The sequence below is a fragment of the Poecilia mexicana genome, unplaced genomic scaffold (genome assembly GCF_051168715.1).
Source record: "Poecilia mexicana isolate PSO_F unplaced genomic scaffold, ASM5116871v1 scaffold_5, whole genome shotgun sequence".
Classification (NCBI taxonomy): Eukaryota; Metazoa; Chordata; class Actinopteri; order Cyprinodontiformes; family Poeciliidae; genus Poecilia; species Poecilia mexicana.
In genome coordinates, this window is record NW_028263374.1 from 2,806,435 (window position 1) to 2,829,136 (window position 22,702).

Below are 22,702 nucleotides of genomic sequence, written 5' to 3' on the forward strand. Positions count from 1 at the left end.
AAGAGAAACCGGACCCAAGCTTTGCTGACTGCTTCAGGTGAGAGCTTAGTGGTACAAACAGGCTGATCTACAACTTCCTGCCTGTTTATGGACTCGGATCAGAGGCCAGTTGGCACAGAGGACTACCAGTAATAACTGCTGTTTATTCAAATGATAAAATCAGCAAAACGTCTTGGATCATAATTATTTGATTGGACATACACGACTCAACAGAAGCAGAATTGCAGCTTTAAATTAAAACCAGACGATTTCATATCTGCACTATGCACTGATGTGTTGATAAATAGGCTATAACAACATTTTCCAGTCAGTTCAGACGCTACAGAACAGCAACTCTGGGAAATTCCATTCAAGTCAAGTCGTGTCTAAACTGGCAAATTTAAACTTCAGATGAGTCACAAACTTCATGAAATAAAAAAGGAAACCTTTTCAACAATAAAAAAACATTTATGAATTGAAGATCTAAAACATAAAAAGGACTTTGGACTGTTACGTAAAAAGAACAGACAATTTTTAATTTTTGGGGTGGAGGGGGCACAAATGGGCCCCCAGCCACACTTTGGACACCCCTGAACTAAATCCTGCATAACAAATAAAAGATAGTGCAAACACTTTGACAAAAAAAAAAAAATAAATTGTGCAAATAAAAAAAGAGTTCTCGGCAAAACAAGAAATATATAAGTAAAAATCAACAGATTGAAATAAATAAGGCAAAAAAAATAAATAAACAAATATAACAGCAAGAACCTTTAGAAACAACAGAAGGCGGCGAGTGTTCTGGAGGCTCGGTGGGTTCTGGGAACTGCAGAGGGTCAGACGTGTTGCGTCAGCGCTGGTGGCCTGACCACAGCTCAGTAGTACTAACAACTCTTTCATCTCTCCCTCTGATTAGCCTTATCGGCAGAAAATGATCAGTAATAAACACATCAAACATGAACGTTTTTTACACTGCAGGCACATATTCTATCAATGATAAAAGGAGCGGACGTGCTCTGCCGTCTGCTGCGGTTACAACAGAGACAAAAACACAAACAGAGCAAGTCAGCTTAAAGGTCCGTCCGATTGTTGCGGTCAGAGCAAATGGCAGAAAGGACATTTCTTTTTCTAATCTACAGTAACGGGAACTTATGTTGTTTTGAAGGCATCAACTCTTTTTTTTTAACTTAAAGACAAAAACCTATGTTCTGTATTTTACACTTGCTACTGTGAGCTAATCTGAAATACGAGCACAACAGAAACAAATCATTTTCTTCTGCAGTGCTGAGGCACTAACCTGGCGGCTACAGTGGTTTGTTACACAAAACTTTTTCCTTTTTCATCAGAGTACAAAATTCTGATTTTCTTGGTTTCAGAATGGCCATGATAGTTTTAGAGCTGACCGCTCCAGCTATCTAATCATCCTCCCTAAAATATCCGTGAATCCAGAGTGAAACCGTGTTAACCCCAGAATGCCATGCTTATTAGGGCAAAAGTAAAAAAATAAATATCCAAAGAAAAACAATGAACAGCATTTTAAAAGCTTCAACTCAACTTTAACCAGATTAAAGCAGGTGCTTAGTCCCTGGTTTTGCAGAGACAATTGAGACCCTCCTTTCTAAAGACGGAGTTGCAGCGGGTGGAGACGAGGGGATGGAGGGAACAACATGCAGCCTTCATTCCGTCGGGTTACGCTGCTCCATGCACGTCCAGGAAAACAGGAAGACAGTGAGACCTGACATGCAGAAAACAACTGCAGCAGATGAAAGGTTTTTTTATTTCCAAATTAAATGATGTAGATACAGCTGCTCTTGGAGTGAATGTCAGATCACACATCTAGAAGCTAACAATGCTAACCATCCACTCACTCAGTTCTGTTTGCACCTTAAGAGCTGATGTTCATGAAGACCCCAGGAGTGGTAAGTTCTGGTTCCCTCCACTGCACTGAGATGTTAAAACTGTTATTATAAGGAATGAAATCTAAAGTCCGCCTGGAGCCTTCGCTTCACTAACAGTAACAGATGGATCACAGGAGGCTGAGGGCCAAGAGAACCGGGCCAGTGGCCATGTGGAGGAGGGAGCTGGTCAGTGCGGAGGAGGTGTCCTTCTGCACCATCATTCCGGTTCCTGTGAAATGGAGAGAGAGAGCAGCACGGCTCAGTGTAGGTCAGAGTGTTTTTCTGTGTCAGTGGGGCTGAAAGGAGGAAAGAATCTCAGCTTTTAGGTTTAAACTGAAGTACTCAGTCTCACACAGATGTTTGTGCATACAGTCAACTGTTCTTAAGTTGTTTTTCTTTTTGTATTTTGACTTGCCAAAAGTACAATGGACAAAAATTAGTTAGAAGTCTGGTACAAATAGGCAAGAAGAAATTCTGCTGGATGATAAATTGTCCCAGATGTTATTGTGATACATGATAAAATTGTTGTTTTGAGACCATTTTCAAGTAGCACAATGGTTATGACAAAATAATGCAAGAACACATTCTCAAAGATCAATAAACTTTAAATTCTAATTAAAATTTAACACAAACAATACAACGGAAATATCAAATAAAATGAATTATAATGAGTCTGTAAACAAAATTGTCCTTCAAAAAATAGGATAATTGAGACCAAAGCACCAGAGTGAAGACTTTTATCATTTAAGTTTTTGACAGAAAGAGAGAAAAGAGACAAATGATAAATCATCCATGTGGAAACTATTGAGTTTGTTTTAATTTATTATGTGATTATTTGATTTATTGCTGACCATTTCTGTTTTTTTAACATGTCCTCTCTGGTAGTGTGGCTCTCAGCGTTGTTGTTTGAATACCACGGAGAAGTCAAACAGATTTACTGTCATAAGCAGAGTGTTACAAATGATATATATATATATATATATATATATATATATATATATATATATACATCTAAGAAATTTCATTCAAATTTGCGTTTAGTTTATTTCAAACGTAAAGGACACAGATATGGTATAAAAAGGATAAAAAAAAGAAGAAAGATGGGGAAAACAATTTAAAGGGAAAAAAGAAGAGTGGGTGTTCATGGTAACTTCTTCTGCTTCCTCTAATAATCTCATTTTACTTCTCAATAGTGAAAGATGTGACTCAGGCTGTCAAATCTTACCAGAGTCCTGGGACACGATGACCTCATGAGACGGCCCGTCTCCGCCCTCGCCCCATGTCCGGATCTCCAGCAGTGCGTAGCCGTAGTCTTTAGTTAGCGGCAGAGTCAATGACGTCTTCGATTTGTCCAGAAACTTCATTACAGTCTGGTCATCATGTCTGTACAGAATCTGAAAAATAGCAACGCAAGCAGCTCTTAAAAAAGCTTAAAAAAAAGACCAAGCAACATTAGGCTTCATAGGGAGACAGCGAGGCAGGAACTTCACCAGAATGCATCCAGAAAGTCTCCTGAAATGAAGATTTACTGTCGTTACAGGGACAGGAGAGCATTTCAGAAACAGAAGATTTGCATAAAAGTAAAACTAACCAAAATGGAAGAAATTCCTTTGTCCTGTTGTTGTTTTGAGCTGCAGCTGAGGTCAGTGCTGACCGCTTAGACTTCCTATGTTCAGAGAACTGACCTTATAGCCCAACACGGCTGACTCGTTGTGCATCGCTGTCACATGACTCCACTTCAGCGTTACTTCAGAGCCTTTGGTTTCAGTCGACACGTTGCCTGGAGGACGATTGGGAGCTGACATTGAAGGACAGGCGTTAAAAATATTAGATACAAAATACTAATACACAATTGTTGTTGCACATACACACCCATCAACACGCTTAAAGATATAGTGCATTAAAAAAAAAGCAGAAATACAATACACCAGTTTCAGCCCTTCTTGGTTGCTTTTTCAACAAAATAAAAAAAGTTTAATTGAAAATGAAACTAGAGAACAATCCCAACCAAGTCAGCCAAAACCTCCAAAAACCCATTGTTTTGTGCATGTTTCTTTGAGCATTGAAAAGATAAAGCAATTACAATTAGTAACAATAAAACTGTATAGAAGTGTAAAACTAATTGTGATGACAATCTGGATGTTTCCTGGTGACCTCTAGTCAGATCAGACTTTCTATGCCTATATATATATATATATATATATATATATATATATATATATATATTTGTGTGTGTGTGTGTGCGTGTGCGCGCGTGCGTGTGTGTGTGTGTGTGTGTGCCAACAAAATGGCATCTGATCCTCTGAATCTGAATCTCTGTGCAAATGCAGCCCAACAAGTTAATTTTCTTAACTTTGTCGATCCATATCAGAAAACTGGATTCTTTTTACCATTTTCTAAACCTGCCTTAGTTCATTTTGTAATTTGTTTCTTTGGCTCTAATAAAAAAGATGTAAAAAATAAACTAACTGCAGGAAGTTGAAGTTCTAAAGCAAACAGAGTTACTGTCTGCTGGACTTTCGTAAAGTCACTTTGTGACAGCCTAAACGAGCTCTCCAGGGCTGAGTGGTGTTGGATTGGAACGCGTGCGTTGCCAGGGGAGAACTGCAGCCTTACGTGGTTTCCTGGTGGTGACGGCGGTGCGAGGCGACGGAGGCCCTGTGCCGGCGCTGTTGTACGCCAGAACGGCCACGTTGTACCGCGTGCTCGGTCGAAGGCCGGATACCCGGGCCGTTGGCTGCAGCCCGGCCGTCCTCACCCGGTCCGCGGCCGCCTCTCTCTCGTGCTGCCGCCAGTATCGGATCTGGGGACAAACACAGAATGTAGACACTTAGGTTTCCTCTGCCCCTTCATTCGTAGTTTTGGTTTTTCCGGTCTTCGCACTGCAAAAACACAAAATCTTACGCAATATTTTTGGTCTAGTTTCCAGTGAAAACATCTTAACACACCTGAAATAAGACAAAATTAACTCATAAGTCATTTTCCAGTAAGATACAGGAGCTCATTTCAGTAAATAATTCCTTAATATTGATGAAAACATTCCAGTTCCAATGACAAATTATTTCACTAACAACATTTTTTTTTCAGTGTTATAAGTTAAATAATCTGCCAATGGAACAAATACTTCATCAATATTAAGAAATAGTTTAATTTAAACAAGTTTCTATATCTTGCTGAAAAGTTACTTGTAAGTTAGTTTTGTCTTATTTAAAGTGTAACAAGATATTTGCACTAGAAACTCGACCAAAAATGCTGGGTGAAATTTTGTACTTTTGCAATAATGACCAGCTGAGGTTGACAGACAGGAAAATAAAAACTGATTGTCATAATTTTATCAACCAGTAATCAGCTGCTGACATCAGCTTTCTTGTCACTAATAAAAAAATCCCTTTGCTCTGAACTGGACTGAAACCAAAAAAGCTGATAATGTGAGCCTGGATTACGTCAAACTGGAGTAATAAACAATCAGTCCACCTTTTACAATAGGTCAAAGCAATTCTACACGCATAAGCAGTAATGAAAAAGCTGTCTGAGAGAACAGATAGTGATTTATTATCCACTAATATAAACTGAGCTGCTGGCTCTGTCATTAAACAACTTTCCTTTCATTGAAATGCCACCAGATTACCAGAAACTGAAACAATTCATACAAAAAAATGCATATATTTGGTCACCAAATCCACCACTGGGCAACCTGTTGACCACAAAACCACTTCAACTATTTGGTACAGGTCGCTGTGCTTTGTGAGCTGATTTTCCCATGAAAACAGAGTAACATATTTATAAAAATGACCATTGCATTTGATTTGCAGCCATGTTAGCGTGAGTGAAGCTGCTTACCTCGTATCCTCTTAGGATCCCGTTGCTAAGCGGCTGGATGGGTTCCCATGACACCTGGATCTCAAAGGCCGACAGTGCTGTGGCATTGATGCCTGAAGGTCTCACAGTTGGCTCTACGGAGGAGCGACAAACTTCATAAAGCAAACTAAATTATAATATACCAACTAATGTTCCACAGGGGTCAAGACTTGACCCGGCCGTTCTGTCCAATTTACTAATAAAGCAGCTAAATCTAGTGTGGTTTCAGTTATACAGTTCTATGCTGATGACACAATTCTCTACTTGTATCCTCCAACAACTTCAACTTAGTCTCAGTATAATCCTTTTGAAATCTTCAGATAAATACCTTTAAGACCAAAGTCATGTGGGATGGTATAAACAAAAAAAAACAAAAAAAATGCTGTTTGCAATCAGCTATCCGTACCGTTGATGGGACTCCTTAAAAAGGTTCCTGAATGTCTAAATCTGGGAGTCTGTCTAGACTATACTCTGTTTTTTTTTAATACATGGACAGTTTGCAGGCTAAGATCAAATCAATCTGCAAACTTAATTTTGTTATCAGTTCCTAAAACTTTGTAATAAGCTTGTTGTCCTTTAAGTCTGCTGGAGGAAATCCAGAGACCAGACACGCTCATCTCCTCAGATAACAAGGAGATAATTGGTTTATTGGGTTCTTTTATGTTTATGTCATCTAGTTGTGTAATTTTAAATTATGCTTAATGTTACAACTCCTTCTCCATCACCCTCCTTTTGCCACAGTTAAGAAAGTAATTTCTTCTGGATAAATAAAGGTCTTATTTTTATTTACAAACTGACACAACATGTAAATATGTGACGGTTGTGCCAAGGCTGTGGCTGCCCTCTAGTGGTGGAAGAGAACATTGGAGACGATGTCAAACCATGTGAATGTGTAAAGGGGGCGGGGGACTTTCCTGTTCGTTTTACACTGGGGAGTTTCTGTGAGCAGCTATGGTAGGGATGTAAAAAGTGTGCCTCGGGAGCCATTTGTGGTCCTTTGACAATACCGGTGTGAATGTTTTTTTCCCCCCCAAAATGATCTCACTGCATATATTAAGAGCCCAATTTCGAATCCATTTAATCACACTTTAAATTAGATCTATTGATAATCTCAAATGATCAAACATTGCAAGAATTCATGATGCGTGAGAGTTCAAAGCTGAGCTGAACTGGAGCGAAGTGAAAGACTCGCCTTCCTCTGCGGAGTAGACGTCTGAGAGCTGGCTGAACGGACCTTCTCCTCTGCGGTTGTACGCTTTGATCTTTACTTCAAAAGGAGTGTAAGGCATCAGGCTTTCATTGTAGTAGACGTAGCGAGAGGACTCGACATGCGGGATTTGCACCTCCGACCACAGCGGCGTGTCTTTCTTCCTGAAGGCCAGAATGTAGCCAAAGCCGTCCCCATTCTGGTACTCCCTGGCCATGGGCTGGACGATTCAGGACAAAGCAAGAACAAGAAGGGCAAAGCGTCAGTGCTGGAGTTGTTGTTGTTAGCGTTACTAGCCTGTCCATCCCATCCGGTGAATCATCATGTGCCAACCACGGTTGGATGGGTTCCCATGACACCTGATCAGTAACCTAGAGCAGTGTTTCTCAAACTTTTTCAGCCTGAGGACCACTTGACCCATTTCACAAACCCTCATGGACCACCCGACTCGAAACCACCCCACAAAAACACAACAACATATACAACCTTAAATTGAAATATTAGTCTCTTAACTCACTTATTGTAGTTTTCTTTGTTCATCCTAATGAGAAAGGAGTTTTGGCCACAACAAAGTCATGAACACATCTACTCAGGGTTGTTTGGAGTTATTTACAGATTCTGAAAGTGTGGATTCAAAACTTTCCAATTGTGTCAAATACATGGAAATCAGAAAAGAAGTTGTTCTTTTCTATCAATGTTTGTATGCATTACTTTGGTAGAAACAAATATCCTTTTCTGCACCATTAAATATAAAAATTATCGACCATTTTCAGTCAATTGTATTTTTCTATTGTGTTTATTTTGTAGATTAAATCCTTTTTAATTAAATAAAAAATAACTAGCTGTTGACGTGAGAGCAGAGCATTATGAGCAAGCAAAGTCGGAAAACATAGAACAGTTCTGACCAACTGAGACTCGTTCAAAAGAATAGAATCGCTCACGAACGTCACACCAATACTTTCAGCACTCATGACTTGGCTTCCTCCGATCACACAGTATTTCTGGCGTTGTTTTCTCTCCACCGGTAACTTCAGTCTTTCTTTTGAGTGACCCGGTTTTAAGCCATTTATTCGTTATTATTTATAAACGCAATCCTTTGGTAAGTTAAGTTGCAGGCCACAAGGGGGCGCCAGCGGACCACAGTTTGAGAATGACCTGACCTAGGTGTACCCTGTAAGGTCTGCCCTGTTCATCAAATATTATCAATAAATCCTCTATGGAAGAAAAAAAAAAGTATCGTCATAAAACTTGGTTTGTTGCAGAGCAGCACGCTACTGTGAATGTGTGAATGCCACATGCCTGTAGTCATGGACAGCACAAAAGCTGAAGACCAGCTACTCACAGTCCAGGTAATAATCAGTTCATTGCGGTTTCCTCCCCCTCCACTGAGTCCACTTGGGGCCACCGTAGGAGCTGTGATCCAAACATGAAAACACAGAACACGAGGTGTGAAACCTCTAGAAGCTTAAAAAGTACAATCTGTCTGGAAAATAGTTAAAGCGTTTAAGGGAGAAGTGGCCTTGGAAACAAAATATTTCCTAACATTTGCAGAAGTTAAGAACTGCACAGTTCTGGTCCTCTGACTAAATGAAGTGTAGAAAACTACTTCAATAAATTGTTGTAATTTATTTCCTCACAAGCTCTGGGTGAGCAACTCCAGCCATGGTATCTCTAATAAGTCGGCTTTCAATGGTTTTAAAACCCTAAAACACAAACACAACTCTTGAGTCTTTACTCAAACGTTAAACACATTCATTTTGTATCATAATTATTTATTAAGCTCAATCATTTTTCAAGGGTTTGGTTAGGCAGCTCTAGAGAATTTCATTTACAGCAAAAATGACTCCAGTCTCACCCCAGGGCGATGGGGTGAGACTGGGGGTCTCTTTTTGGGACGTTACCTGCTTGCTTTGTGCGGATGACGTGGGACGGCATGCTGGGCTCCCCACTGCCCAGAATGTTGCTGGCGATGACCTGGAATTCATAATCCATCCAGGGAATCAATCCGGTCACCCGCGCCGACTCGGCGTTCCCCTCGATGTTTGCTGGTTCTGGTGAGAACATTAAAGGCACCTGGGTTTATTTTTATGGACTGATTCTGTCCTTTACGGCGTATTTCGAATGAGGAGGTGGAACACAGAAAGAAATGTGTCAAGATTTTGTTGTTTTAAAGAACATTACGATTACATTTGGACTCTCATTAAATAACCACAAACAGCATCGCTTTTACATTTCTCACCCCGCCTGAATAGCAGATGTATGGCTGAGCCGTATCATATAATAAAATAAAATGTATTTTATCGTGATACCAATATCACGATAAAATACATTTTATCGCCATGTGCTGATGACACAAAGGCTAAAAATCAAAACACAGACAGTCAGTTGTTACTTCATTGGAAATGTCCGGGACAGACGGTGGAAATGAAAATGAACAAAGGTTCAGATCATTAGGACGTCCGCTCACGTTTTTACTGTTTGCAGGTTTTTGTTTATGTGACATATTTTCTTGAGAATTTTTAACAGGAGCACATCCTTTTAAAAACATTAAACAAGATTCTTAGTTTTGCACACAAAAAAACATCTTGTAAAACTAAAGCTCTGTTGAACCACAACGGTTTGCTTAATTTGTGTGTTTAAGTTTTTAATTTCCATTTGGTGGGACAGACTGCTTATTTTGTTGTCCAAATGGATTTGTTTTCTACCTGTGTGCCATTACATTTGTCTAAAATGTCAATGTGTTAAGTGTTGTGACACTTTCTATGTTCATGTCTTTAAATTAAATGATGTGGCTTATTACTTGTTCCCCTGTCACTTCCACTCTATCGTGCGAAGTAATAATTTGCTCACAGGAATGACATTTTACTGAACATTCGGCACTTGATGATCTCTCTATTCACACTGTAGATGTTCAATGATAATTATCAGCTAAAGTTTGGAAGTTAAAACCTTATATTTTGTTCATATATACTATAGATTACAGAACTAAAGTCCCTTGGCGCTACATTGTAGCTGTTAATAATGGAGTGGAGAGGTTCTATTGAATGTGAGAGGACAATAAATCCCTCAACAAAAGTAGTCTCCCTCACTTCTTGGCTCAAAAAGTGATTTTGCACATGATGACAATTTGCCCCTTGGACCAAACGCCACGACATCACACACCTGTCATCATCTTCCTCCACTCTGACGAGAGAGACGATCGACCCATTATGACGTATTTGCCAATAGGACTGTGGTTGTCATAGCCACGGCTCCACTTGAGTTCCACCGACGTCTCGGCCACGTTCTTCACCAGCAGACCACCGGGTGGTCCTGGGGGTCCTGGGCACCAAAGCAGCACATTGTGTCCACAGTATTCACATGAATCAGTCAGAAGCTGGGCTTTGACTCCACGCCTCAAATCAAACCAACATGGTTAGCAATTTTTCTCTGCAACTGCAGAAATTCAGCAGCAGATGCAAATAATAACTTGTATCACATAAAGTTGTGATGGGCCACATGGCTGTGAGTTTAGTGTTTAAACTGCAAACATAAAGGTGCTAAAACATCAGCGATGAACCGATAAGCCCGTCACAATCAACTTCATGATAAATTAAAACGAGCTTGATCATTTCCATTCTGATCATTAATATTTTTCTAGTAGCGGTTTTGTTTACAGATAAATGATCCGTTTTATTTGTGGACTTGGATGCGTGTGGGATTTTATTTGTTTTATTTTGGATATTTAAAATGTCCCCCAGTTCCAGTGAGAAGTGTTCTTTACAACATGAACGTGTATTGATCGTTGAGAGGGTGAACTTGCATTATTATGCCATTATCAATATATCACTTCGAAACTGTCTCATTTCCCAACATTTTCAACATCGTTAAACATTCCAACTCTTTTCAGTACGAGCTAAACAGGTCGATATCAGTGGGACTTTGATTGATTTAATTATATATATATATATATATAGAGAGAGAGAGAGAGAGAGATATCATCCTGAAGATTCTCTCTACTCCCATTTTCTATCTAAAAATGAAGCAGGTGTCAGAAGCTTTGATGTTACTCACCTCGCACAACCAGTTTAGCAGAAGAAGAAGCGCTGTCCACCACAGTCTGAGCTGTGCAGGTAAATATTCCGGCCTGACTCAGCTGAGCGTTTACAATAAGCAGGTCGCCGATGTTTTCCTTCTGAAAGGACAGAGGGACAGACGGAGTACAGCGGGAATTAGGTTCTGCTCTGCCGACAGAAAACAATCTGCGAAGTCAGACGTCACTGGCGCCGTTTCCATTAACCGTATAATTGCGCAAATTGGAATTACAAAAATAAATTCTGTTAATGGACACACGGCAATTTCGGAAAAAAAAAACACACCCCGTTTTTCTGTTTTTCTATCGAATTTATCACATGTGAATAAGTTTATTCACGTGTGATTGTCATTGCCCAACTCCGCAGTTACAAAATCTTGGAGGGGGTGAGAGGGGACGAAGGGAGCGATTTGACATTAGCGGAATATATCAGAAAAGTTTCGCGCACATCTGTAGCGGAAAATGCAGCTACTGGTGCACTTAGAGCATCTGCCTGTAAGAGAACATTAAAATATTTCAGTACAAATGAATGAAATAAGAAACTAATCAGATGTAGCAGATCTCCTGTAAAGGGTCTTTGCTGTAAAAGCATTCTATTTTAGTCGCATGCAGCTGAATCCTCTGTGTGATGTATAGTGTAATTTTATTCTTATTCATAGAAGGGCTGAAAATAGGACAGCGCTGACTGTGCTGTGAATTCCAGGTGTGGTATAACAGAAATCAGCAGCAGAGTCTAAGATAGAATACGTTTTCGTCGCAATTTCTCTACCTCATCACCTTCAACGATGATCATAGTTAAGACTGTCAAGCAATTAATCAATTATATAATTAATTAAAATGTTAATTCAATATTTTTCATTCTGATGATTCATATTTTTTAAGGGTAATTTGGTTTACAGAGACTTCATAATCCGTTTCTTTATGGTTTCAGTTGTGTGTAGCTTTCCTTTCCTTCTTTTTTTTATTGTGTTTGTCATTAAAAATATATTTCTTGAAAATTGCCTGAAAACAATAACATTATCGTTTATCACAATAATCTCTAGGGCAATTTATCATCCAGTAAAATGTATCGTGACAGGCTGAGTACTCGGATTATTATGCCGTTGTCATCATATTAGTTGAAAATGGGGTCAAAATGACAATATTCTTATGAATTACAATAATTTGTGGGGCAATTATCGTCCGATAAAATCTGTTATCGTGACAGGCCTAAATCTGGATCATAAAAGAATGACGTCCCACAGCAGACTGAAATGTCCTTCTACAACCAGGACTTCAGGCTGTGCCACACAGTTGAGGTATGAGGTTCTGGGTCACGGCGCTCACCGCCTCCACCCGCTGGTACGGCCCAGCCCAGTTCTCCAGGTCCAGTAGAACCCCATTGAGGGCCCAGGTGAAGGTCAAGTCCATGGTGGGGTCATGGGAGGCGTGGCACTGCAGCGTCACGTTCTCCCCCTGGTTGATGTCAGCGTTAGAGGGAGCCAGTGTGATTTTGGTGGCATCTGCAAGTTAAATACATGTATGTAAATATTAAGAGATAATATTTAGCTGGGCAAAGCGCACGTGGTAGAGATTCTCTCTTTAGGGATCGTTAGTTATCTTCTCGTTCCTGATAGCGAAAGCTGGGACAGACGGCAATACAGAAAGAAGAGCGGCATAGAAACAACTGTTAAGCCAAACTTGGTTGGCATTTTAATCTGCAAAATAACAAAATAATCAAGGGATATGTAAATAACAGAGCCTTACACAGATGTTTCCTAAAGTTTCCAATTTTTTTGCAAATATATTCCATGCAAACTAGAACCGGGCCTTGATTTTCATACAGAAATGTTTGGTCAACATTTGGTCGCAGATCACAAATGAGTCGTCATGATCTGTTGACTATGGCAACAAAGTGTTTTTTTACACAACAGGAAGCGTCTGATTAGCGCCTCAAGAGCTCAAATGCTACCTGAACTACAGCCCTAGATAGAGCAGCAGAGTTCAAACCATCTCTTCCAGTCCATCAGTGATAATGGACAACATTAGATCTGCGGCAAACAAACTGGATGAACTTCAAGTGGCAACAGGGACCCAGCCAGAGTGCAGAGGATGCAGTGTTAGGTTTCACTGAGACGTGAAGCCACAGTTTACCTCTAACAGACAGGTGTCCAGTGCTGTTGGCTTTGCCCAGGTAGTTCTCAGCAAAGCAGGTATATTTTCCTTCATCTGCCCGGCTGATGTTGTAGATCCACAGCGTGCCATCTGGAGTTACTGTGATCCTGGGAGGAGACAGACAGCAAAAACACGCAGCCGGCTAACCAGAGCTCTGCTAACAGATATAAACATAGTTTTGTGCCTTATTTTCATATCATCAGTTTATTGGTAAATAAACTGATGATAAGAATAAGTGAGGAAACCAGCACCGATTCTAAAAAACACAACGACTCTTTATATAGTATAAAGAGTCGTTGTGTTTTTTAGAATCTGCTGAAGTCACCAAAGTCTGCCTTCAGCATTACAACATTAAAGTACTTTGTGAGAGTCAGAGGTTGTTGTGGAATGTCAAAGAAAAAAAATCAAATCTCAGAAATGTTTGTCTTTCTTCTGCCTGGGAGCAACAACGCATGTTTCCCTGTTTCTGCTACAGTCTGGTACCTGCTGCTGTTGGTCAGAAGCTCCGTCCCACGGCTCCAGAACAGGATGGGCTTCGGTGCCGCGCGAGGGCGACACTCGATCACCACCTGGCCGCCTCTGGCTGCCGGGATCAGCTTCCTCACCGGATTCAGCCTGAAATCCGGAGCCTGGACTGGAACAGGGACACGGCATGCAGGAAGTCAGAATGCAGTGTCATGACATGAAATAGTTTTCCTGGAACGGTAAGTTGGTTCTCTGCCATCAGCACATTAAGCAACAAGTAAAGTAGGTTGACTGACAGCTCTGAGACCCTCCTCCTGGCTCTGATTGGGTGTTTCTGACTGGCAGAAATTCCACGCTTCACCTCATCGGTTTGTCCGAGTGTGCAGTTAAAAATGTCTCTGACTGCACTGCCTCTCTTACCTTGGACCCTCAGCTCGGCAGATGAATAAATAGTGCCGTGTTTGTTCTCGGCCACACACTGGTACATCCCTGAATCCTCCAGGGCCAGATTGATGATTTTCAGATGCGCTCCGTTCACCGTCACCCGGTCCTTTTTCCCCGACAGGAAGCATGAACCAAATAACGTGAGAGAAAGAGTGAAGTAATTGTCAGTACTTCTTCAACTGAACAGCAAAACGACCAAGCAAGAGCTCATTTAGCTACAGAGCAGCTGTAGTCCTGATAAATCAATCCTAATGTAGCTGTAAATTATTTAAAACTAGAATTTCACCATAGAAGTTTGATGTAAAATCAGGACTTTATGAGCTCAGAAACAAAATATCTAAAACAGGATATCTGATCAACAGAGCTTCTGTGTGTTACCTGTGTGGTGAGAAACAATCCGTTGCGTATCCAACGGACAGCAGGTCGAGGTTTTCCAGCAGCTAAGCAGCTCCAGTGAAGTTCTGAGCTGATCTCCACCTCCGAGTCGCTCATCACCTGCAACCACTCCGGCTGAGCTGCAGGGATGGAGCCAGAGAGAGAGAGAGAGAGAGAGAGAGAGAGGCTGGTCAAACAAAGACAAAACGTCCCAGATGAATGACGGATTTCACTACAATCCTCTCTGCGTGGTACCTTGAACAATGATGCGTCCCTGGTATGTGTCACGTCCTTCTGAGTTGTAGGCTTCACACTCATAAAGTCCCTCGTCGTCAAAAGAGAGTTCAGGTAATGTGAGGGTGTGACTCTGTGAGGTGGAGCCTGCTTTGGACGGCATTAAACCGTCAACCTTCCTCCACCGAAGCTTCGGGACTGGACTGAAAAATACAAAAGAATTTAGACATGCTTACACTCAGAAAAACAACAAATCAGTGAGTCATGAATGACTGCTCAGTCACTGGAGCGATGGCAAGTGAGTCTGGATTAAAACACAGATTTTAATGAATGTCTGAAGCTCTACGGTTGAACTGCAGGGGGCATCATTACGCCTGACTGGCTGCTGGATTGCTGCAAATGCCATAATTAAGACAAGGCCAGTTTATTTATAGAGCAACATTCATGCTAAAACCCAGACAAAGAGCTTAACAGGACATCAAAGGAAAGACAACAAGAAAGCAGCACTGATATGTGATCATTTCCTTAAGACTGCAATAACACTTAGAAACATCACATATGATGTCAAAACACCAGTAATAAAGAAAACTTTATATCCAAACTGAGTCTTTACCCTGGTGCTTCAAAAAGGCAAATCTGTGTCAATCTGTGATCAAATTGTTTTCAGTCCCGATTTAAATGAACCAACAGTTTCTGCATAACTCAGATTTTTCAGTGACGATGTTCCAGAGTGGAGGAGCGACGGCGCCTCGCCTTGTTTAGGTCTGATCCTGAAAACGCTGAATAAGCAGGTGTCTGATACGACAGATCCTACTATAACGGATTTACTTTCACAAGAGGAGAATTACTCCTTGTGAACAAAGTAATTCTCTATATATTTTTTTTTCTAAATAAAAAATATATTTTTTAGTAATAAATAAAATTCATTATATACAGAGGTTCTATGTGTTACTTATATGTCTTTCTATATATAAAAAATGTAGCTAAAATCCATTTTACCACATTTTGAATAAGACACTGCTGCCTGATTTTTTTACCACTACTGCACTAACCTAAGCAAGCTTAAATAAAAAAAGCTCCAGTTTTATTGTTTTTAAGTTAAATGTTTAATGTGTTAAAGAAAATCTGAGTGTTTACTTTCAATCTCTTTTAGAATTTAGAAATTTATAAAGTATTTTTATATTATCATCTTATTTCTTTCTTTCCCTTCTTTCTTAATTGAAATATATTAGTGTAATTACCAAAATAGCTATTTTCTTATTATTTTGGTATATGGTATGTAAATCAGTATAGTGTTGATATATAAAGTCGCAGGAATCTTGAGAATAAATATATTTTTGTTTTACAATATACATATTAAATATAAAAGTTCTTGTTCCACGTACAGTGTGCAAATTAGGCTCCCCAAAAAGGAGAATCATATTGTGCCATGTTTTGAATAAGTCATGTATTTTTAGAGACTCTTTGCTTTTTTCAACCCTTTGATCAAGTTCTGTATTGATCTAAATATAAAGTTAGAGGTGAGTTGAGTTTTTTTTCTAGAATATGTTCTAATTTCTCGTTGCAAGCTTACTTTCCGTTCGCAAAGCATTCCAATTGGGCGGTGTGTCCAGCGAGGGCGTAAGTCTCCGCTGGGAAGCGCAGCCTAATGCTTGGTGCTGACCTCCTGGGATTGGCTGACAAAGAGAACAACAGATCATTTAATGGTGCAGAATTACTTTGGTTTTTGACACAGAAAAATTCTCAAAATAATGAACTTCTTTAAAATGACTATAAATATGAACAGACATGAAGCATCAGCCACAATAAAGCTCTGCAAGATTTGAAGAATCATAAATGCTCTTTATACTGACTGATGTTCTGCTATCTGATTTCTCAGAACCAAACGTCCAGGCCCCGCTTTGGACGCCAATTCATTGGTAGTGACAAAACTTCATCATCAAAATGGACTCAAAATAAAAGTCTTCCATACCAAGTGGGGCGTATTTATACTGAAACCTTTCTTATTGTTTGTGGGTGGAGTTTTCATCCAATCCAGTCCGATGTTGTAAGTTACCCTGGACTCTTAAAGCAACTTTTGTAAAATTTTAACAGCTGTAAAATTTCAACACATGGCTCTATGGCTGTTGAAAATATATCTTTTTATGTCAGGTGATCAGCTTCACAGGACAAAGTGGCTGGTTGTGTTGCACACACACACACACACACACACACACACCTGATGCATACATTCTGCTTGAATCCAAAAACTGGAAAAAAGCATAATTATTCCACCACAGTAGCAGAAAGACATCCGGTGACCTTACCATCTGGCATTACAGTGAGCAGGCTGCCCTTGCTAAAAGTGCTTTTGGTGCTGATGTCCAGATTGATGGTAGTAAAGCAGAAGTAGTTCCCAGTGTCATTTAACTCTGCTTTGGCCAAATACAGGTTCCCAGTGACCTGCGACACAAACCAGCGTCCGTCGTCCTTTCTGATGAAGTTGGGAAACTCGTTGAAATACCAGCGATAGGACAGAGCTGCAGAGGACAAAGAAGCGATATATGGTGAAAGATGTCGCAATCAGGAATTACACTGATCACTCATGTGGGGTTATGGTTACAGAGAGTGGCATGTTAAGGGCATTTCAGCTGTTACTTGCTTTTATTCCAAAGAATTTTAATGTTTTTACCCAACAGCTTTAACCTACAAAAGCTGGTTAAAGCTTTCTAACGCATATTAGATGGTATGCGTTTTTCAGACGCATACCATCTAATATACTCTTTTATGGATCCAATCAAAAGAATTTCAAAATGTATTTTTATGTTAGAACTTAAAAACATGACTTTGTACTAGTGCAGTTGCTTTCTGATGGGTCTGATGGGCTAGGCGAGGGTCAAAGGGTATTTTGCAGATGGTGATTTACGTCACACATAAATAGGTAATAAGACATATTCAAGTGTCAGGGTTGTCATGGTGATATCAAACAGGGCTCACAGGTTTGCATTTCCACTAAAAAAGTAAAAAGATACATTACATTTAAAAAAACAGGGATCATGTCCAGTTTATTTTATATTCCAACAGACACTTTATTACAGTGTTAAACACATAAGGTCACACTATTACTTGCTGAGTGTTGGCAGCATTATGCTGAAGAACTGCAGCAGAGGTGCTACCTGGGTAATGTGGGGGCGGCTGACAGGCCAGGAAAGTGCCGGCGCCCTCGTACACGGTCTGTGAAGTCCTGCTGTCAGGAGTGAAGTCATGAAGGTCTGAAGAAAGATGAAAACACAGAGATGAAGGTGGAAATATCAAACACCAAAGACTGCTGACACATGGAGGGCTTAAAGGGGGAATAATGCTTTAAAATCCTGAAGATTTGGTGCCAAATTAAACAAAGAGCAACTTATCCAGAAAGGTCTGACTCACAGCCAAACTTGAGATTAGCAGCTCGGCTGATGATCGTCCCACACGGGTTCTTAGCCAGACACTGGTACGATCCGGTATCTTGGGAACTGTCAGGGCTGCTGATCACCAGGCTGCCAGCCACCAGAGTGTACCGGCTCAACCCCAGCTCCAGGACTGTGCCGTTCAGTTTCCACCTGCAGGGTCAGAGTCAACGGAATAAAAACAAACCGTACAGAAAAAACAGATTTTACTTTATGTGGGCCACTAGTCAATTTCTTCTCCAAGATGTAAATTGGTGGTGGGCTTTACTAGCTGCATGTCTGTTGACCATATAGTTGTGAAATTTGACATTTGGGAAATAAAGTTGCTTAGTGGAAACACGGAAATTTCGAGAAAAAAAATCGTTTTTGGTCAAACGTTTTGGCACTAAGATGAGGTGAGTTTTTTTTGTTTTTTTTTTGGTCATATCAAATCGTTTTCTGTCACAAAACTGCAATGGAAACACATTTTTTGTATCAAAGTTTTGCACACATTTGTAATGGAAACGCAGCTACTCTCTGACATCAACTAGTTCTCCATACAGATGTATAAAAGTTGGACTGCATCAAAATAAAACTTGTTTAGAGCCACAAATGTTACATTAGCTTTGGAAAGAAGAACATCTTTTTTTATTTAGAAATAGACTTTATAGGAAATGTTTCTACTTTTAGGTTTTGACATAAAAAAAAATTTAAAAGATGAAGGATATATTTCCTTCAATTGGATGCCGATACTTCAACAAATTAAGTAAAAGAATACAATTTAAATTTATGGTAAAATACCTTTAAATACCTTGTAAAAGCACTAAAGATCCTGCTGTGAACCACTGCATGTTGTTATATGGATGAAACCTCAGCAACAGTAAATGTGAAGCTTTCTGGTTATTAATTTGCTGAAATGTTTTCAATCATTCCATAATTACACTTTCTGGGTTAGTAAGTAAAGTTAGGGTAAGAAAATATGTCCGATGTGTTGGTCAGGCATAAACGCAGTTAAAATGAAACCAAAAATAAATGAAAGTCAACACAGTCTTAATATGAGTAGAAACACAAATGTGTGTGTGTGTGTGCGTGTGTGTGTGTGTGTGTGCGTGCGTGCGTGCGTGCGTGCGTGCGTGCGTGCGTGCGTGCGTGCGTGCGTGCGTGCGTGCGTGCGTGCGTGCGTGCGTGTGTGTGTGTGTGTGTGTGTTACCCACGAGTACGTTGCGGGTGGACTGGCTCTCGCCTGGCAGCTCAGAGTTATTTTGCCTTCAGTCAAGCCCTCTGGGTAAATTAAGCTGCTTGGCTGCTCTTCAAACACTGGTCCTCTGTCGTGACCCGACACACACACGTTTCCTACTGGAAACCAGATTTCAAGGAGGACAAGGTGGATCAGAAACATCTCCACATTTTGCTTTGTTGTGCAATATTAATAACATGTTAAAAAAAAAAGAAAGCTAGTTCGCATGAGTGAGATGTTTTCCAGAGGAAACTTCTCACTCGCTTAATCTTGGCGGTGTGGTACTCAAACATTGCCTCGTTTTGTTATATAAAATCAGAATTACGATTGTTAAAATTTTGCTGTAGATGTATTATTATCACTATTAGGAATAAATCACCAGTGGTGTTGTTGGTTATGACAAATAGAAGACCCAAAAATGATATGAATGAAGGAAGGACAGGAGAAAACATCCAAACGGAAAACATGCATCTTGTTTCTTCTGCTAAAAATGACCTTCATAACTTTGCATGCAACAAATGCAACTCACAAAGGAAGTTAAATATTTTTATCAGTATCAATATGACTGTAGAGTCCTTTACTTTTATCTCATGACTTACAGTAAAAGTTGTAATTCATGAGGTAAAAGTTATTTTCAAAGTTTCAAGCTGTGGCATAAGGCTATTTTAATGCTTTTGTGTAACAATAATTAATTTTGATCTCTTCTGTTTCTAAATCTACAACTTGTTCCATGAGCAATGTGGCTGTTAGATGGAGACTTACTGGGAATTAACTTGACTTTGTTGTCTTTCATTTTTAAATACCTAAAAATTGATGTTTTACATCTTTGTCATTTTAGAACCGGTTTCAGAACCACAACTCCAGTTCAACATGAATTTAAAACCTAATATTTATTTCTGAACATGCATTCTGCCAGTAAGTCAAAAACAAAAACAAACCTGATTTGTAAAACTGTAAAATTAAAACTGCACTGTTTAATAATTATTAACCTTTTAACCTTTAGAAGATGCTTCAAAATAGAAAGTCTAGAAACGAAACGTTTTTCTTTTGTCCTGCTTAACCAGATCGGGACATTTTTCAGGACTGTGTAGAAACCATAAAAACATTCATATTTTTTGGAACATGGAGACTGATGAAACTCTTCACCTAATATGATTTAATTATCACTGCGATGATCATTGCAATAAATACCTCCAAACGGTGCGGTAAGGCTTCAGCAGAAACATTAATCTGTCTAATAACTCAGAGGTATGAAAACTGAAACTTACCAGCTGCCTTCAGAGCAGCAGAACTGAGGAAAAGCAAACCCAACCAAATGTCCATCCTCTGGATCCAACTGGGTCACAATCAACAGAGAAATCTCCTCCTCCCAGAAAGGACTGCCCGCTCTGTGCCTGAGCAGAAATGATGAAAAAAAAATAATACTTTCATTAAAAACCCCAAGAACGTGGAATCCCAGTTACTGCTACATGAATGTGACCAAATAAAGCACCAGTACCAGCAACACTGAGCAATTTTCACACAACTTTAGCAAAACATAAGAGTCAAAAAACATAATCTGAAAATCTGACTTTAAAACTGACTCAGAGATTACACTGAAAACAGAAAACAGGTAATCCACTTTTTAAAAAAACAAGTTTTTGTTACAAGTAATACAATTAAGTTTATTCAAGTGAATATATTAAGTTCATTAAGTTGTCATGTCAAACAAACGTAAACAAATTAAGTTTGACAAACTCCGATTACATGTCACAAATCATCTCAGATTTTTTTAAACAACCTTTACAGTCAAAATGGATTTCTGCAAAAATAAAGACAACTAAATAAAATATTTAACATGAAATGAATGAATGCATAAATATTCACCCACTTCAAGTCAGTATTTAGTAGATGCACCATGGGCTGAAATCACAGCAGAGTGTGGACAGAGGGGGTTTCTCATTTATATATAATGGACAGGTCATCACTCCTGACCTGACTGTCTGTGACCTTCATACACTCTCTGGTCATCTACTAAAGCAATCTTGGCTTTCCGTTCAGGCTGCAGCTTTATGTCATAAGTAAATATCTTTATTCATATCAGGGTTTTTTTTTTTTGCTGTATCATAATCAGAATCTTGTTTATTGGCCGAGATGTTGAGAACGAACAAAGAATTCAATTTCCGTTTAACAAGCGCTTGAGACGTCAATAAACTTTAGGGGAAATACACTGAGGATAGAGGAAGGAAAATGTGGTACTTCAGCAGCTGGAACACTCCAACAACAGGGACCACCAGCTGTTTAGCTTCCTTCAACTCCTCAGCAATATGAGTTTGAGGAATTTAAAAGCAATGAGTCCCTTTGAACAAGAAAAGCAGAACCAAGCAGAGTTTGGGTTGAATTGAGGTGGGTTGATCACAGCTGGTGAGCAGAGGGTGAAGGTCCTTTTGAACTGAAGCCCAAACGATGATTGGCTGGAGCGAGGCTTGGTCCGCGCCGATAGGTCCAGGTTGCAGAGAGGCGGGCGCTGATTGATGAGGCAGGTGCGACTAGAGTATTCCAGACTGAACTTCAGTCAAGACTCCATGATTAGCTCATAAAAACTCTTCTTCTGCTGACATTCCTGCTGTTATTTTCTGTGCAGTGACACCCTGTATAATAGTCTGTTTACATACTAGCAGCTATTTTTGGCAATAGCTTAGTTTAGTCAAAAAAGTCTTTAAGGCCTTGTAACATTTAATGATTCATTTAATTGATGTTTCTACTATCCATGTCATTGAAATGATCACATAAGAAAAAGATTCGGTGACATTTATTTCTTGGTTTGTGTTTTTTTCTACATAAGCAATATAATCTAGAATTTGTCCTTAAGAGGAAAATTCAAAAATCTAAAGTGTTATTGTGGAGCAGATGTAGCGGGGGAGTCAAAGTCGTTTTCATTTTGGGCCATATTAAGATCATGAATGTTCTCAATGGGACGGTTATTGTCCCAGCGCGTATTAATAAAACCAAACTGTTGAAATATTAATAAAAAGTTGTCTCTGCGGTGCATTCAGCAAGTATTATTAAATAATATTGAACATCTTTTCTCAATGATGGAATTTGGCAACACAGAGATAAAAACTGCTGCTTCAGTTTGATTGATAAAATAATATTCAAGCACACAAGTGTTATGTTGAAGGTTCTATGTACAACCCCTGGCAAAAAGTATGGAATCACCAGTCTTGGATGAGCACTCATTCAGACATTTCATGCTGTAAAACAAACTCAGATCAAAAACATGATACAATATTAAGGTCGTTCCAAAGTGTAACTTGTTGGCTTTCAGGAACACTCAAAGAAATGAAGAGAAAACATTGTGGAAGTCAGTGAATGATACTTTTATTGACCAAACAC

The 22,702-nt window shown here is 39.5% G+C and overlaps 1 protein-coding gene across 1 annotated transcript; it reads right to left on the reverse strand.

The window, feature by feature from the left end:
* Positions 1 to 1,730: 1,730 nt before the first annotated feature.
* Positions 1,731 to 20,857, reverse strand: cntn2 (contactin 2). Its single transcript, XM_015013155.2, has 22 exons — positions 20,596 to 20,857; positions 19,305 to 19,446; positions 18,092 to 18,264; positions 17,839 to 17,934; positions 16,990 to 17,202; positions 16,257 to 16,359; positions 14,705 to 14,886; positions 14,453 to 14,589; positions 14,051 to 14,180; positions 13,649 to 13,799; positions 13,145 to 13,272; positions 12,338 to 12,513; positions 10,993 to 11,113; positions 10,102 to 10,260; positions 8,841 to 8,990; positions 8,282 to 8,352; positions 6,925 to 7,159; positions 5,715 to 5,827; positions 4,491 to 4,677; positions 3,560 to 3,672; positions 3,100 to 3,268; positions 1,731 to 2,103 (listed from the first exon to the last, which is right to left on the reverse strand). Exons 1-22 carry the CDS (start codon positions 20,648 to 20,650, stop codon positions 2,003 to 2,005), a joined length of 3,105 nt encoding a protein of 1,034 aa, XP_014868641.2. The 5' UTR covers positions 20,651 to 20,857; the 3' UTR covers positions 1,731 to 2,002.
* Positions 20,858 to 22,702: the final 1,845 nt, after the last annotated feature.

Bases quoted from the DNA above. Each gene is read 5' to 3' on its own strand.
- cntn2 (XM_015013155.2), bottom strand. From the start codon at position 20,650: ATGGACATTTGGTTGGGTTTGCTTTTCCTCAGTTCTGCTGCTCTGAAG. The intron at 14,590-14,704 runs GTACCACGCAGA...CCATCCCTGCAG, and splicing joins GGGACGCATCATTGTTCAAG to CTCAGCCGGAGTGGTTGCAG. The intron at 2,104-3,099 runs GTAAGATTTGAC...TCCATTTCACAG, and splicing joins CATCGTGTCCCAGGACTCTG to GAACCGGAATGATGGTGCAG.